At 39.1% G+C, this 19,122-nt stretch overlaps 1 protein-coding gene across 1 annotated transcript in view; it reads right to left on the bottom strand.

Annotated features, from left to right (window-relative positions):
* brinp1 (bone morphogenetic protein/retinoic acid inducible neural-specific 1) overlaps window positions 1-19,122 on the bottom strand; it is a 79,777-nt gene that overhangs the window by 25,384 nt on the left and 35,271 nt on the right. Inside the window, exons 3-4 of the mRNA XM_061294082.1 lie at window positions 16,562-16,752; window positions 8,471-8,640 (exon numbers count right to left, since the gene is read on the bottom strand). Of these exons, the coding sequence (XP_061150066.1) occupies window positions 8,471-8,640; window positions 16,562-16,752 (361 nt within the window). The remainder of the gene's footprint in view (window positions 1-8,470; window positions 8,641-16,561; window positions 16,753-19,122) is intronic.

Raw genomic sequence — 19,122 nt, 5'->3', positions numbered from 1 at the left:
AAAAGCAAATACAAATTAAAGACTGTTCATTTCTTTGTCAGCAGGGGATTACATAATTATTCCTCCCACTGGATATAGGGCTCCTTATTGGCATAGCTTCTTTGATTTCTCATCGCAGACGTGTTTTTAATTGTTTTAATATTTCAGCTTCAAGTCATAAAGAATTAAATGCCGATGGTCTAGTGGGACTTGGGTGGATTTCACACGGCCTCTACCGAGGCCTCCTAATCTGCCCATCACTTGCCATTCTCTCCTAATGACTTGCTATTTCTGGCCAACGTAGAAATGAAGAGATGTGCTCCAAGCTAAATTTTTGCACATGGTGGTGTTGAAGATCTCGGAGGACATTTGTCAAAAGTTGATCTCTCAGACACTTTTACGGGTGAATCAAGCCACTATTTTTACCTGGGAGTATTTCTGATGAATTTGGTCTAATATTGACAATATGTCAAAACGATTTCCTCACCAATTTAGTGGAGGAAATATATTACCTGGAATTGCCTAGACTTTTTTATATATAAAAAAAAATATATATATATATAAACACTGATCGTTACGGATTTGTCCCAAAATGGATTTGTATTGCGTGGTACAGTTTTAACATCAGTGGACAACTTGCATAACTATGTATATTGGTTTTAAAATATAACATACTATACTATTCCTATATTGTTTTTTAATATCAATTCTTTGTAAATACGTAATTATTTATTTAAATTAATTAAAATATTTAATTGAGTTTGGAATTTGATCCATAATCAAACTCAATTTAAAGCCACCAAAATGATTTTGAAAAAAAAAAAAATCATCTGCTTGAGTCGTATGTCAATATTTTTGGAATACATGAAATTTAATTTGGTGATTATTTTCAGAATTATTTTACTGTGTCATTTTATTTCACAGTTACTTGGCATTTAACAGGGGGGTGTAGACTTACGGGTATCCACTGTTTCTCCCTACGTACCATAATCCCATTTTCTAGACAGTCACATTTTTCTTTACTAATTGCTAAAAGCATCTGCTCGCGTGGTTCCTGCTCCTCCACCATCGCCCACACACAGCAGGCGCATTAAGGGAGGAAAAATGCATATTGAGCACTGATGTAAATCAATCCGTGGTAGCTGCGCGCATAGGTGACCTTGTGAGCGATGCAGTCAAAACACTGCCTGGCAGCCATGTGCAAACCTCACGCCCAAATGCATTAACGACACACATTCACACGGTTTTGCCATGTGTCTTCTCGGCACCAGTGAGTAGGAGCCCGCACGTTATTGTTTATGCACAACCTGTACAGGAAGACACTTATAAATGGAAAGAGTGGTCTTTGCTTTTCATTAAAATACTCGGCTGGGCGTCTTAATGTTGTCACTAAACGTTGGTCCCCACGACTGGAGTCCTGGGCGGCGCAGCCACCCAAATACAAACAACTTGACGTCGTTTATTTTAGTGAAAAATGATATTGGTCACAGTGGGAAGGGGCTTTTCATTTCTTTCATGGCTGCACAGATAAAGCCTGTTTTTTTGTTTGGTATTTTTCTGCATGTTCTTTCAGTGATTTTTTGGGGGGGTGTTTTTTATTGTTTTTCTTGGCGTATTTTCTGGAAGTGGCTTTTTCTTCAGCTTATCGATTGGCTTTGGACAGACAATTGCTTTTCTATTCTCGTGGAGATAGAAGTACAGTAATCCTCATATCATGGTCCTTTGTGTTCATTTACTGCACCCTAACCCTAACCCTAACCCTGCACATAGTAAAAACTGTCTGAATTTATTTCCTAAACTCTGCTTTCAGCTTTACGGAGTTCATCTTTTATTTAAAAAAATAATTCTATTCTTAGTGTAAGTGAAAGGAATTATTGATTCAAGTAGCAGGCATTTATTTGAGGTGAGGTGTTTGATTTAGGTCAGTGTTGAGATCTTTAGCAGCTTTTACTTGCTCATTATTTTTCATTTGATCGTACTGAATTTTTTTTTACCTCGACAGATATCAAACATGGTGGGTCAGTTTAGTGTGCTTATCTGTTACTTTTTTCATTGACGGGAGAGAAATAAGTACATCATTAGCGGTATGGCTTTCATTTATTGAAGGGAACGACCTCCATCAGAACAGAGGTCAAATATAAGAGTTTTTTAAAATGTTAAAATCAAACTCTGCTTGCAGCTTTACAGATTGTGCAAGCCACATAGCCAGATTTTTTTTTTAAAGGTTTCCAGCAGCATTTAATGACGCAACTTTCTTGAGTCAGTGTACCAGGCATCTATTTGGGGATAGGCCTTTTGTTTTTGGGTCAGCGTTAAAACAGCTTTCACTCCAAAATTGGCTCATTAAACTTCAATATGAACATCACAGCTTTACAGAAGCCACGTCTGTTGTGCAAGCTGTGTATTTGTTCAAGACGCTACCACATGTCATGGTGGACATCGTTCATAGTAATCATTCAAGCATGAGACAGTGTGCTAGCACTTCATTCATATATTAATGAATGCAAGCTTTGGCTGCTATAAGGCACGCAAGCTCTACTGTATAGTTCAGTCCATGCTTGTCAACGTAAAAGCTTGGGAGACATGAATGGAGTCCAACGATCAGAAAGAATGCCCATACTGCATGATGTCATTATCTCCTAACCTCAGGCTAGCTTGCTCGTGCATTGTTGATTTACTGTGTTTGTCTCTGTGGAATCTGCCTCCTTGCTGTCAATGGTGAACACAAGCTGAAACAGGTGAGAGAAAAAAAAATTCTCCTCCCGATGGAGTTTTTTTTTTTTTTTTGTCGTATTGGACATATAGTGGAAAAGCTGTGAATGTTTGTTTAAAGTGATGTGCTTTCTGGTGAGTGCAGTAAACAACTCAGCAAGTGTGGAGATGTATACGTCTTAAATTTTGATTCATGGTGTGATGACGGTTAAAACCTCCTCGGATATGCTGAGAAGGATAGCGAGAGAGCCTTGATTTATGCGGCTATCGCTTCACACGTTTAGTGGCAAGCAATTGGATGAGGTTCACACGTGCACACATACGCAGAGGCCGGTAAGATTAGAGATTTGCCACAAGAGGGTTTCACTTAATAAACACTTCTCACATTTCCACAACTTTCTAATATCCTGTAATGACTTTGGCGGTCGTCAAACAATTGCGGCAAGCACAGCACAGCCGCAATAACGATCCCCCAAAATATTGTTTGGGTTTTTTTTTTTCCCACAGAAAGAGATTAATGAGGAAGCACCTGCGCAGATGTCTACTAATACGTGACTGATTGTTATGTCCCGCTGGCCGTCGTCATCCTTTCTCATGTTGCATCGTAACGTTGCCTCGTTAACAATTTTATAATGGCGTGATTCTTCAAAAGGATACACGGGGGGAAAAGGCATATGGAGACAATCTGACTACTTTCCACTGATTGATCATGGAGAAAATCAACAATAAATGAATCAATTAATTGATATTTTGCAATGGCGGTATCCGATTGAGCGGAATGATTCGACCCCGAGGAGCTGTTACAGCATCGATGGAGCTCATTGCCCTACGGGACCAAATATAAACTTGTGATTTTTCTCTAACAATATGTTAGATGTAAATTTTCTGACAACTGCTATGCTTCGGTTCATGCTTTGACGCATGGATCCTTCATCAGACACACTTGTGCAGTCTTAGGCTGACAGCCAACAGCAAAGCTGGCGGCAAACCATCAGTGACCATCTTGCTGAAGGGGATGGTGCAGTCACCAGCTTGGAATATGCATTCATTTCCAAATGAGAGCATCTGCTGTCTCCCACATCAGATGGAAATAATGGTTGATGAATTTACATCAGCTTCTGTGTTTGGTCCAATTTATAGAACAACTAGCTCAACGTACAAGGGAATATTTTACATTGTTTGTGTGCATTTATTTATTTAGTTTTTTTAAAATATTTATTTGAATCGGGACGATGCACATTAATAAACATAAAAGCAAATGTACTTATGGTAGAGTATAGCTACAAATCTAATTTGTTAAGGAAGTGGACGGCTGATATTGACGGGCTAATGTGGGTGGAACGGCCTATGATGACCATTCCGCATATTTTTCCGCTGCTGTGAGAATGTAATAATTCAAAATGGTTATACAACAGAGTGGACTTTTGATCAAAAAGGGTTTTACCAAAATAATATGAATATCTTTGCTTTGCGAGCATAGTGCATCCCAGTGGGGGCAAAAATGACTTGCTTCAACTTGCTTCCGTGTCCACAGGAAACGTCTCAAACATTTCGGCCGTATTGACACATGCTTTTCATTCTGATTGTAAGTTTGCACTGCATAGCAGCTCTCACAGCCACACAGAATCAATATTGGAGGAGCAAAGCCCTTGTTCCCTGTGTTTATAGATCCGCGGGCTGGACTTTACTTCCCCTGCACATTGGCATCACTTTTGCTTCAATCTACAACGTGAGCGGAAAACAGCTATTTCTGTCGTCGTTATTCATAGTCAAGAGGTTTTATAAGTCATATAAAGTGAGATTAAATGTATCTTATGTTATGTCTGCAATAACACAGTTGGCTATGCACGTTTTATATTCATGAGCCGCTCGCTCACCGTTATCTGCTGTAAAGTGTCTTTTTTAGAATCGATTGTATTGTATTATATTGTGCAGTTTGTAAGTGAGCCTTTCATTCAGCCATTTTTGAAAAGTTGGTTGTTTTCTCTCAAGTTTTTATAGGTCAAACTTGGAAATATCTAAAAATCCTTATGTGCTCGGTTAAAAAAAAAAGCCTTTTTTTAAACTAGCATCAAAAATACATTTAAGGACTATAAATCTACCTCTTTAAAATTTGCACACATGCTCATCTGTTAACATAATTTGTGAGCTATCTCACATTAGAAAAGAAATAAAATTGAACCTTGGAATGCAGATATTGACTACTTACTACTTTTAAAACAAGATTTGTCGTAATTCATTTTTCAGTGAATAAAATAAATTACAGCTATATCTATTTATTAATATCAATGCATTTACATCCTTGATCTTTTATGTTAACAAAACGGGAGTGATAACATAAGAACGTAACCTTTTAAAAAATCTGCAGGTGGTAAACTGTGGTTTTTAATTTGCCTCTATTCAAACTGGCAAAAATGCATCTTAAAGGGTTTTGCAATAAAAAAATTGGAAAAAAGGGCTCTTGATTTTTTTTTATGACACCAAAATCAATTTGGGAATAATCTATTATCCATATCCTCCTACACAAGACTCAGCCAAACTTAAAAAACAACCCAATTTAAAAACAACTGGCTTGAAACGAGGCTCCACAGTGTATCTTCAGCTTTTGTCTCTGGTGGTGAACCCGCTGAAAATATTTGCCAATCTACAAGAAACCTCTCATAAAAATGAATCTCAACTGTGTCTCATGCCAACCAGTCCAATGCCCGCTACTGTTGCTCTCTCTGGAATTAAAGCAGAAGACAAAACACACCATAAGGAGCTGCTGTGATCTATGGACAGCTGTGTTTTGTCTATCTGAGCAGCAAATCGGCATCACTGCTGCATTAGAAGAGGAAAAGATATCCAGCAGGAGTTGCAAATGAGTCATTATGTCTCAACAGATGTGATGATATGTGGGATCTCCATGCGCCGTGTACTAAATCGCAGCTCTAGGCCCTCCAGCAATTGTTCCTAAAAAAAAAAAATCAGACAAGCCTCACCTCGTGACATATTCCGCATGTCCGTCACACTTGACAGACAAACACACTGTCCACTCCACGTCTTGTCTAAGAGGCATCCCAGCGTTCCCTAGACACCGCTCGCGGTCTTGCCTTCCCTCAGAAACTGACTCAGCAGCCACTGTCAGGTTTGCTTAATTTGGCCACGCTCGACTCGTCGCTACCTGCACTCTCATCTGCCACTGCGCCTTAATCCTCTTGTCACTCACCAGCCCCCCAAAAAAGATAAGGATGTGAATGAAGTGCCGGGATGAGGAGTTGAGGGGGAAACTCGTAGTGCAGTCGCAGACTAAGCGACTAATGGCAGAATAAAGTCTTCTTCCGTGAAAAAAAAGAAATATCAAGCCCCGGTGAAGTGAAGTGCTCTTCGATTTGTTGACAAGGTCACATTCAAGCACATTAGCAACTTTGTCCGCAGGGTACAAAAGTGAAGATTGCCAAGGGGCAAAACATGTAGTGCAAATGTACAGAGGTTTTACTACTGGGAAATTAAGACAACAAAGTGTAAGACAAAATATATCCCCAGAAATCAGTTTTAGTCAGGCTAATCACCTAAAAATTGGATGCACGAAAAATTAGGACATCATGCCTAAATTTGAACGAATAGAGAAAAAAACAAAATTGTGAAGCTAGTACAATCTGCTACTCTGGAAATAAGTTCCAAACAAGCAAACTAAAACATAATTTTAAATATTGTACACTTGTATGATGATAAAAATCTGCTTTTTCCAACATAATTTAAATATATACCGTATTTTCCGGACTATAAGGCGCAGCTAAAAACATAAAATTTTCTCAAAAGCCGACAGTGGGCCTTATAGTCCGGTGCGCCTTATATATGGACCAAATTCCTAAATTTAAACTGGCCCGAAGCATTGTGTCATGAAATCAATCATAAGTGCCCCGCTGAAGACTATGAATCATGAATCAAAAAGACTATGGATCATTATTTTGTGATTATGACGTCATTTGTTGCGTCTGAAGTTGAAATAAAAAAGATAAAATGGAGAATGATTTGATCTAGATTAAAAATCTGACATGATGCATTGGTGCGCCTTATAGTCCGGTGCGCCTTATATAAGGACAACGTTTTAAAATGGGCCATTCATTGAAGGTGCGCCTTACAGTCACACGGTATATTTTTATATACACAAACACCATCTGTCATCAGAAGTGAAAGCGGTCATCTAGCATTATGAAGCCTTTACCATTTGGAACAGGAAAGAGGGATTTCAAGCCGATGTTTATTTTTTGTGTTCAGCAGCATCTCATTTAGCCCAGCGTTGGTGATTGAAAAATTCCAAGTGATTTACATTCGCAGAGGCCGATCACAAGTATCAAGGAGTGCGACATTTCATTTTCTCTAGCGCTCGGTCTATTTCTACTTTCATTCCATCTAAGAATTGCGGGATTGTGAGATTTTAGAAAGCCAAATAAGTTTAAATAATTTGAAGCGCCAGGGCTTGAAATAAACAGCTTATTGTTCAGCTCTTGTATGAGGTCATGTAATCACATGGAATCCCATCTGACACTTGATTGTTTGCGCTTGACAAAAAAAAAAGTGTTTGCTGGTGATTCCTCCCTACCTCGAAGTAATTATTGTTTTAGGTCATATCTTGGACAGATTTTTAATAAAAGTAAATTTGTACATGGTGAATTAAGTAAAAATGAAGAAAAAATTGCCGACTGATTGTGGTCAAAGAAACACGGGACGCAACCCTCCTAGAATAATTCATCCTACTGCAGTGACACGAGAAACTTTAATACTCAAGGTATTGCTTTTCCAAATAGTAAAGAATGAATAACTAATGTACGTGCCGGCAAGGTCATTGGAGAGAGCCGGACTGTTGTTCTGAGGGCCCTGGGCAGTATTATTTATTCAGCATAGAGCCGCATGCATTGTATTATAGGCCTGAGCTTCAACCTGTAAAAAATGCGTGATGCATGTGAAGCGTGATATGGTTCAGGCTGGTGTAATAAATTACAAGGTGTTATTTGCTCCCTTCCTGTCTTGAGATTGAGTGATCATGCTAGTCGTTTCATATGGAAACACGAGAACACCAGTAACTGCATTGATGATAACAATACTGGTTACTAGTGATCCATTCCGCGTAGAGCTTTCATTGTAGTCGATGGATTGTATTCTATTCTTAGACACTAACTGTCATTTAATCATCAGGTTATTATTGCAGACAATAGATGGAGTGTGTTCTCTTGTTGTTATTAAGTGTTGAGGACAGTAATAAAGATTTAAACGTTGGGTTAGAATGGTTCTGCATCGATTGTTTAGTGCATTCTCTAGTTCAGCTGTCACCAAGCAAACCGAGAAGTACTATTTTGGTTGTGATTAATGTGAAGAGCTATCAATTTGCCAAACACAAAAATAAATGTATTTAAATTATGGTGAATTGTTATTAATTATTTATGCTAATAAGATCTATGCCAAACACAAAAATAAATTAAATTAAATTATTGTGAATTGTTGTCAATTATTTATGCTGATGAGATCTATGTGAAGAGACGGATGCTGTTTATGATTTCTCAATATTGTCAGCAATGATTGTATAAGGTGGGAAATATCAATACGTAATATTTAATATTTATACATTTCTCCAAGTCAAGAATGATCGCTGTAAAAAAATCACAATGTATCATTCCTAAGTAAGATTTCTTTGGTTACCCATGTGATCCATAAAGGCTACCAGTGCCTGTGGGTGACTACTATTGTGATCGACAGATTGTTGATGAAATTCTGTAGTGATTATTCATGACCAGCCAACCTTGATAGCATTGGTAGAGATCTGGATCTCATGCAGCTTCCTCATTGTGCCATCACGGTCGATGAAGTAGGAGGAGGCCAGCTGGTGGAGGGCTTCCACATTTTGAGTGGCATTGGCGAGCTTCCTGTCCAGCTTGTTTTTGGCCAGGTACATCGTCAGCGCCTCCTCCCCTACAAGGGAATATATAACATCGGTTATTACCAAGTATGTGCATTTTTTTTTTACATGACATGGTTCAAGCGACGCCAATTAATTTCTTGTACAGTATCCAGTTTGTAGACGTGCCATGCGAGCTTTGGCATTAAAAAGAAAACATGGAAAAGAGTCATCCATCCATTCTCTATAGAGCTGGAGTGTATCTATTATTAAAAAAAGGAGAAAATAAATTAATAAATTAATAAATTAATAAATTAATAAATTAATAAATTAATAAATTAATAAATTAATAAATTAATAAATTAATAAATTAATAAATTAATAAATTAATAACCGGAGAAAGCAGATGCCCCACTTTTTCAGGAAAAAACTCCAAACTACTGCTTCAATCCCCGGTTGGGATCTACACAATGGCACAAAAATACTCTCGATTTACTCTGTTGCGATTGAATTACTTCTGTGAAAACAAAGGAAGGTCTTAGATACATGTGCTAGGGACAGAAATAGCAAGTAAACGGAACACAGGACTGTACCGTTCCTATGATGTTCTAATCACTTGAAACGAACTGGGCGTTAGGAGCATGTAGTGTCTGAGACTTGCGTTTTGACATCATCATTGCATCACAAGCTTCTGTTTATGCTGGCACAATCGGGACAATAATCACATTCTTCTTCTTTAAAACTAATCCAAGGTTAGGTGAATCTCACTGCCATTATGAAAAAGCAATTTCATCTCGCGTAAACGTTACCAATTTGCCATCTCATTGATAAAGAAAAAAAAACTGCACACAATGAAAGGAAGTATAACGAATGTGACCTTGTTCTTACAGGCTGTTGCTACTTTGTCAGTATTGCAGGCTGTCGACCAGAATGTAGCCAAAGGCCCCTAATGAGCAGTCTTGTTGTTGTCTCACTGAAACTCCCGCAAATATTTAACAAGGTAGGTTTCTTACCTCTAACGAGAAGGCAGTTTCAGACAGTTGAAATAAGGTCACACGTTATCATTCGTTTCGTGTATTTTATGTGCATTCTGAATAACCAAATGGCACATTTGAAATACGCTCTGAATTTTTGAACAGAAGTCATGATAAGTTAATGCCAAAAGTAGCAATAATAACAACACCCCTGTAACTGCATTACACATTGCTTACACAAACTAACACATTTATCAATAAACACAGTCACACGTGTTAATTATAACTGCAACAAAGCATTTTGAGAATGCTACTTCTCTAATGGATGGCTGTGAAGCCCAGATGAGGCAAAAACTACCAATCCTGCACAGTAGAAAAGGCCAAAAAGTGATTTATTCCCACAGAGTGATATGTTGAGCTTTTTATGTTTTATTTGGGTGGTTTGACCTCAGTGTTTTTCTTCTACTGTCTAAAAATGAGCATGGTCACACACAATTTGCACTGGTTCAGAATCAGCTGTTAGCATTCCTGGAGTGTGACCGAACATTGAGCTGAGGAAGAGTGTATGTCCTGCTGGGACAGAGCTTTGAGCAAAGAGGAAATGATGTCAAACTGTTCTTGCGGGGGTTTTTTTCATCATGGGGGATGTAGAGGTAACAACGTGAAAAACTTAATATCAGTAGCAGTATCTATAAAATGCCGCTAGGCAGCGGTGCTGTTCTGGATATATTCTGTCAGGGACTAATGACAGGGTGAGTAATATTTGATTTTTATTCTGTTAGCTTCTTTTTACACTTAAAGACATAGACAAGCATTCGACATTTTACTATTAGCCGTTATAGGATATGATGCGTGTGACAGTTAATGATCCAGTGCTAGTTGAAATATTTCTTATAAAGGGTGGTTACCGTATTTTCCGCACAATAAGGCACACGTAAGAACCTCAAATTTTCTCAAAAGCCGACAGTGCGCCTTATAATCCGGTGCGCCTTATATATGGACCAATATGGATTCATGGGTGAGGACTAACTTATTAAAGTAAATATTACGTGTTTATTTTGCGTGTTGAGCAACGTTGCGTTATTGATATATTGTTATTGTTTTCACTATTTCAGGTGTTACTATATTGTGATTGCATTAACGTTTGAGCAACGTTGAGTTATTTATTCTATGCGCCTTATAATGCGGTGCGCTTTATATATGAACAAAGTTTTAAAATGGGCCATTCATTGAAGGTGCGCCTTATAATCTGGTGCGCCTTATAGCGCGGAAAATACAGTAGTTGCTTTTACCATTGCATGCAACACACACAAAAGAAGCCCAAGGGAATTGTTTTAAAAAGGCAAAATCCATTCAACACATTTGCATGGTATATAAAAATAAACATTTGTTCTTCCAAAAATTTAGTATGGCTTTTAGAGGAGTGTATTTAACTGAATAAGAAAAACGTAGTAGACCAACAACACCTCAGACACGGGCGGGGGAGAAATGTGACTGCACTGAGCCATAACACGTCCAAATATTTACCCGCCGTGCGGCAATCGCTGGTGATTTGCATGTCATACATTTGTGTGTTGACACATTCTCAAAAGGTTTGCGCTTTGCTCATTCTATAAAACATCATGTTTATCCACATCTCATTCCGACGAGCGGAGGAGCAAACAAGCAAACGGCCCCGATTCAATCCCACGGGCTCACGTGACCTTGTCTTTCCAAGATTGCGGTTCAGCACAAAGGCAAATGCGAACGCCCGCAGCCGGGCTGGAGTGTGTCACACATGCTCACATCCGCGGTGCCCTCCAACGCTTTATCGTCCCTGAGCGACGCATGTGAATTGGTCACTTAACTTGTGGTGACCGGGACTTGCAGTCTGGTGCCTGGTTGGAGTACAAAATCACCTCGCCCTCCTCGGGGCCAGCCAGATGACTGAAAAGGAGTGCACGCAGACCGACAATTTTTTCTCCTTTTCACAATCAGTCGGCAAAGGCCCGATTATTGGATGTTTCTAAAAGATTATCCTAAGCAAGTGTTAAATGTTTAGAGCAGAGGTACCTGACCTTTTTTTTTTTTTACTCTACTCCCGACCTTTGAGTATGAAGACCTACCTTGGGGCCTATTCGTAGACACGCGCTGGTGCGTTCAGCATATAGATGAATCATCTTTATTTTCGTACTGGGGCAATTCTAGTTTGGCGTGTTTGGGTGAGGTGAAACCAGGTGAAAACAGGTCTAAGTTGTGGCGCAGGTGGTGTAATACAATTTTGATGGATTTGTTTCAGGCAATGTGTGGGTGGTGTCATCTTATTTCATTCACAAATATGACGCATGCATCAAACCCTCTCAGTCATGGTTGAAAGAAATTAATTGAATGCATTATTATTATTATAATCTTTAATATTATTTTAAAACTACTGTTGCGGGGGGGATCATTCCACCTGGATCTGCTCGTAAAATAGGTGTTGTAGAGAGATGATTAGAGGCTGATATTAACTGACCATTACCAATTCGGTCAACTTTCGTGGGAATGAGCTGCTGGTTCATCATATCTTAAATCAGTTAAGTCATTTACCTCAAATTAAAATAATAGTAAGCCTTGCTTCCTTCCGTAGTTCTTTATATTTTCCAGGGAGAGGAGACACATAATTTGCAGTGGAGGTCTTCTCTGTATTGAAAATCTTGAGCCACATTTATTCCTTGTCATTTATGATCTCTTACATTTTACAAATCTGTTTTGGATGTTAAAAATCCTCATGTATGCGCCCCGCTTCAATGGCACCGCTGCACACTATTATTATTCCCACATTTAAGTTATTTTTCTAGGAAGCTAGCGTTGCGTGAAGCTTCATAAATATTTGTGGTTATTGCCTCTACTCTGGCAGTAAATTTCTATTACAGACCACCCCGCTTGCCCATAATCACATTAATGCGCTTTTGTTTAAGCTGTTTAAAAAACAATGTAGTGTATCACCTTGAAAGCCCCCCACTAAGTAACTCCTTGCATATTTTTGCAAATGTATGCATGCTATCTACGGTGATGTCCACAAGGGTGTAGAGTACAAGTAGACTTTTACAGTAATGGAAAGGATGGAGTCCTCCATCCTGTGTTAATGTTACATGTGTGGATCACTTTATGGAGAAGCATTAAACTATACGGCGATACAATGTATGGCAATCACCCAGGAGCCAAAGGATGTTTTTTTTCCCTTCAGTCACAAAAGAGATGCTTTTAAGTATGACAGGCACATTGATTATGAAGACGGTAAAGGGGAGCAAAAAGAATTCAGTGTATAATTAGGACAACGTAAAAGTGCTTCGCAACAGGCAACCACTGCAGTTTGTTATAAAAAAATCCTCCTGATTCAATTGAAAAAATGTCCATTGTTGTAACTGTCAGTCTTGAACTATAAGACATGTATTATTCCAGTGAAACCTGCTCCAGACTAATGTAGTGTTGGTGAAAATAAACAATATCATGAGAAGATATAATTTGAACACAAACGCAGTTTGAACACAGTTTTTTCGATGAATGCTTTATAGTTTGTTTTATAACTCCCCTTAACAACCCAGGCTAAACCTGACTCCCGCTTGATACATTATCCAAATAGCTTAGCCTCAGAGCTGAAATGTATCATACTTCTTTGACACCAATTATTACTTTCCTATTAGCTAGGGTTTGTTATATCATGTGGCATGTTAAGGCATTACAGAACGACCACAAAAACAATGGGTTCTGTACTTTTCTTCTTCATATTTGAGTGGATTAATATCTACTTGGATTAATTGCTCAACATTAATTCAACACACAGTGTGTAAAACACTGTTTGTACATGCCGGAGCATAAATGACACTTTTTCACAAAACACTTTGAATTGTTGTCATACAAATCAATCCTAAATATTCAACCATGTTTTGAATGGACAGCAGAACAACACAAAGATTTGAAAGCGGTGAGTGATGTGACAAGAAGTAGCAGCACGGCCGCTTTTGCTAGATTCTCTTTCACATCACAAAACAATCCCCCGCGACCCCGTCCGAGTCATTTCAATAAACCATTTCGGTGAGCGTGCCACTGAGCACAGAGGACTGTCGCAACGAAAGCACCTCGGATCCAATCACAGGTTGTGCATTTACGAGGGGGAAGCGGAATGAGCTCTCGCGCCCGCTCTCTTCCCCCTCAGCCGAAATCTATATTGCACTGCTTGTTGACGCTAAAGGAGTAATCTACTTGACAACCCGCTCGTTCTGTTCAACAGGTTCGGTGCTCTGAATCAATCATTTACGTTTAAGTTCCACTGCACGTCTTGTCAGATAAATGCCTCCTCCTTTATCTCTAGCAACCCTTAGTCAGGAGAAAATGTAGTCCAATTGTGCCCCTTTTTTCTTCCCAAAACTACCTGGAACATGTTGTACAGCATCACATGTGATGGTGGGTAAACAGCATGATACTGTAGGTGACATATGGAAGATTATAATGTACCGTATTTTCCGCACTATAAGGCGCACCTAAAATCCTCCAATTTTCTCAAAAGCCGACAGTGCGCCTTATAATCAGGTGCACCTTATATATGGACCAATACTGAGCCACTACAGCAGGCGTGTCCAAAGTCTGGCCCGCGGACCAAATGCCTATATCTTATATATGGACAAAGTTTTAAAACGGGCCATTCGTTGAAGGTGCACCTTATAATCCAGTGCGCCTTATAGTGCGGAAAATACGGTAGGCTAGATGGCGACATCAATTTTGCTGAGGTGGTCGCACACATGCATTCATTTCATAGTATAATGATTGCACAATATATTACAACGGATTTTCCAGGTAGGTGCTACTGTTTTGGTTAGTAGCAGCATTGAAGCAGGATCAGATCTTAATGTGACAACTGAGTTATAATTGTTTTAGTGCTGAGAGCAAAAAGGGAGCAGTCAAAAACTACAATGATTGCCGAGCCAGTGGCTATTTGATGAAATATGACGTATCTGAAACAGCTTTAGCACAATAGCCGATCCGCCCTCCGTGGTAAATTTGATAGCAGTAGCAGCCCCTACCATTTATGTACCAGCCCAGTTGTGCAGTAAATCCCTCGCTATCCAAAAAAACACTGTGTGGGGCGCTGGAGCACATGAAATGAGCGCTATAAAGTACTTTTTGAGCTTCTGTTCTCAGCCTCTAAGTGTATACAAAAGAAGTGAGGAGCAATTACATGGATAGTTTGATAGTTTTGTCAGTTATGACAGTCAATTTACGTTTTTGTTGGGGAGTCTGAAATGTTGAAATTATTTCTAGTTCTTCCCCTCTCACTCAAAGCAGTCGTCAAAAGCTACCACGGTCTTTCTGTGGCAACTTTAAAGCATTCGCACCTACTTGAACCTTTGCTTTGGGTCAAATAAAGTCCAAATGTTCCAATGAAGGATAAACACTCAGTAATTCACGAGTATTAGCCCAGAAATCTTAAGCACACTCACATTCATCTTAAACGGTGGTACCTGACTTTCAAATTTGAATTTGTTCCTTGACCAAGCTCATGTGAACGCTTTTAATCTTGGTTTTCTGTTTACCTCATATTGACACTGCTTAACTTGTTCCATGAAGAGACTTCATTCATCCCAATATCATTTAAAAAGTTACTGAGGGATATAACACATGAATGCGGCGCCTGCTTTGAGACATTTTAGAAGCGTTCATTCATCGTGTGCTACAATAATATAATGTAACCTATGCAACTACCTTTCTTTCACTGACAATTCAGCATTGCAAAACTTGCAAAAAAGTTTCTCCTTTGAAAAGTTAAATAAATGAATAAAAAGGCACTTCTTCAACAAGTCAAAATAACCTATGCTGTCCTGCAGTTTTTTTTTGGGAGCCTGCTTGCATTTCAGACTTGAGGCTTGAAAAGAACAAAGTAATCAAGAAGAAATGAAAAAATTGAACTGTGTACCAAAAATAATGTTTGGGAGTCAAAATTCAGCAGGTAAAATGTGATGGAAAATGCCACAATGGAGCACAATGCAAATGTCAAATTTGATATGGAACAGGATAATAGCTCTCTCCGAAGAAATAGACAGCAGCAAAAGCATCATTTGACTTGATAGAACAGGCCCAGAAAAGTGAGGATCATTAAGTAAATATGCACCCAAGAATGTCAATGTATTCTGTAGTTCTTCTTTTTCTATTTGGTTCCATATTACACTCAAATGGGCCAACCACTAATGGCACTCTTTACAGTTGACCAGTGAAATTTAAGTTTCCTGTGAAAATTCACTTCTTCCCTACCCTGGTGTATAATGACTCTTGAGAGCATAAAAGTGTTGGTGGTCACGCGGAGAATTAGCCTCTTCTTCTTGATTACTAGCCTGCTGAGCACCTTTATTGTCCTCTATAACGGTCTTCTTTAATGGGCAATCCCGAGAGTCAAATTGTAACAAGTGTATTGACCTGCAACTTGAGACAAAAAAGCCTCAAGGTTAAAAAACAATGTTAGGATGGTTAGGGTGTAAAAAGAAGTCGAAAATATGAATGAATAGGAATCGATCCAGTCCAATATTGTATCAGTTGGTAGAAAGTTATATTTTGAAGGTACCGTATTTTCCGCACTATAAGGCGCACCTAAAAACCTTCAATTTTCTCAAAAGCCGACAGTGCACCTTATAATCCGGTGCGCCTTATACATGGACCAATATGGATTCATGGATGAGGACTAACTTTTTAAAGTAAGCTTTACGTGTTTATCTTGTGTGTTCTGTGATATTAACGTTTGAGCAACGTTGAGTTATTGATATAGTGTTATTGTTTTTACTATTGCTAGTGTTGCTATATTGTGATGGCATTAACATTTGAGCAACGTTGAGCTATTTATTCTATGGGCCTTATAATCCGGTGCGCCTTATATATGGACAAAGTTTTAAAATGGGCCATTCATCAAAGGTGCGTCTTATAATCCGGTGCGCTTTATAGTGCGGAAAATACGTTGTTTTGGGGGGTTTGTTTTCTCCTCCTACTATTATCTAAAGCAGTGAAGCCGTTTTACCTCCCAGCGTGGCCGAGATGAGAATGTGGGTCCCATATTTCTTAATGATGGTATGGATGAACTGCTGCGTGGTCGGTCTGCGGCCCAGCAGGCGGACGCTGCGCTGGAACTCGGGCATGAGCGGCACGGGGTTCCGGATCAGGTCCCGCCTCTCGATCGCTGTATTCCTCACCTTCCAACGTGCAAATTCCCTGAATGCAACACAACAAAAACAATTGCGTCAGCAAATATCATGGTTGTAGTGAATAGGGGAATCTTTCAGCAAATAGATGATCCCTCACCAACCCCCAAAAAACTGCAAACTTTCTGAGCTTGTATAATTCAAGATGTCAAAGAATTCTAAACATTTGCAGTTCCGCTTTTGTTACAGAAGGTTAAAGCAGTACATCGGCCTTTTTTTTTTCTTCTTTGCTAAGTTTAACGCTTTCACCATCACTATTTGCTGAACTTTTTCCTTAAGCTGACAACAATCTTCTTCGACAGGAGCAAAAAACATACAAATGTATCTGACAGATTGAGCTTACAAAATATTTGCGTGGGAGCTTTCGCGACGTGTACTCATGAGACCGCCGACACGCACGTCAAGAAACAAGAGATAGAGAAATCTCTCTGTTACTCTGTGGCAGAGCACCTTTAAGCCTGAGGATAAAAGTGCCAGGTTTTCTACAGCAGTCTGCCACGTTGAAGCGCTAAAGCAGACGGACTGTCATTGAGTCAATAGCTCGTGCCTGGCATATTCAAGAACTAAAACGTCTAAGCGTGATTAGGCATTCAGGTAAAAAGCCGCCATTGCATTATCTGCCGGGAGAATGTGCGAAATGGCACAGACCACCTGCATTTTTTATTTCCACAGAAGTAAACAAAACTGAGCTTTGCTGTTTCTCTAAGCTCAAATTTATATCATTACGTAGTTTGTGTCATTCAACGAAAATATGCTAATCCATCACTACCGTTTCGCTATTCAAAGGCTTCGCATTTTCCCAGGTCGCACGTTTATAACTAAAAAACAACGAATGCATTTTGACTGGAGTTCGCCAAACTTGATTTACTGCCATTTCTAAAATAATACTGAATAGAAGATACTCTCGCAGCGTGTCATGAACTCCTGCTTTCATGATTTTGTTGTATTGCGCAGCGTGTGCAGGTTCAATGGTTCTTCAGTTCCAATCCAAAATGGCTTCCCGGTAGCCAATAGGCTCTGTGACACACAGCGTGATGCAAAGGTGCTTTTGGAGTCCAAACTTTACAACAATGGAGGAAGAAATTATCACTGCGGTCTGTTGTCACCCAGAGTTCTACAACACGGCCAGCTCTCAATAATACTTCACAGGACACACGTACATGGTGAGAGAAAAATAAATATACGGATGTGGGATAATGCATCGAGCTTCCGATACCTGCTTGGATGGAGTCAAAAAGGAGCAGGCGAGGAAGTTGTGTACTGATTTGTTTACAGCTGACCAACTGTCAATCAACACTGACGACCAAGGTTGGAAACTCAGTGACTGCTATTTCTATTTTTACGAGTTGATCGATTACTCGACCGATTATTGATTTCTTCATGTCAGTTTTTGTGCTTTTTGAAATGTATAAACCACAAACAGCACATCCAACTCATTATTTACCATCGCTGCATTATAATTTGACTAACACATGCTCCTTGGTGTCTGTGCTTTAGTGGTGGAACAAGGACGTGACTAATTAAATACACAGCAGAGAGCACCATTAGAATATTATAAAAGGACCACAGAGATTCAAAGGAAAAGGCATGCTGTGACCACCACTGCGTGAAAAGAAACTGAATATATAAAGCAAAGGCAAAAAAATAAACAGTAATTGAAAAAAATACAAAATAAATACAAAAATAAAAAATAGACTCCCAAAAATCCAACAATAAAATTGTCCTTTTCACAATTTAAAACCAAATGTCTTGATCAAATGATTGATGAAAATACTCAAGGGATAAAGATTATATCCACTTGTCAAATTCAAAATACTCAAGGTTGCCAACTTGGCAACAATTCCACTTTACTTTTCTGGTGTCTGTCCCCCCTCGTCATATTATATGATGAATAAACAGGCTGAGCCACCATAACGTGACTCATGGTAGCATATGGCCACTACTTCAAAAGGCTCAATATTGAGCCCTGAGGTACTCCTGAGACTCAACCATTTGCTTCCCCCAGCATTTTTTTTTTTAAATCGAAGACACTTTATATACTATACCCTTACTTTTATACTATTTTTTTATACATACTTTATCCCCGAGTGAGATGACCATTTTCATACATCCATGACTTCCCCTGATTTGCTCCCTTGGATGCTACTGTACAGCGACTGCCAAGCCAGTGGCCATATTGGGCGATGTAAATTATTCATTTGAGAAAGCTTAGCCATCCAAGATGTGATACGCAAGCTCTCTTGCTAATTGAAAAACACAGAGAAAAGCATCGCTCACTTCCCAATTCCTTATGCTGCTACGTGACAACTTTTGCTATTTATTGAAGAGTATGGAAAATGATGTCATCATATTCCATAGTAGATTTCTTTATTTTTAAAAA

This window comes from Syngnathus typhle, linkage group LG12 (assembly GCF_033458585.1).
Source record: "Syngnathus typhle isolate RoL2023-S1 ecotype Sweden linkage group LG12, RoL_Styp_1.0, whole genome shotgun sequence".
Lineage (NCBI taxonomy): Eukaryota > Metazoa > Chordata > Actinopteri > Syngnathiformes > Syngnathidae > Syngnathus > Syngnathus typhle.
Note: the sequence above shows the minus strand (reverse complement) of the source record. Positions and strands in the feature narration are given on the sequence as shown.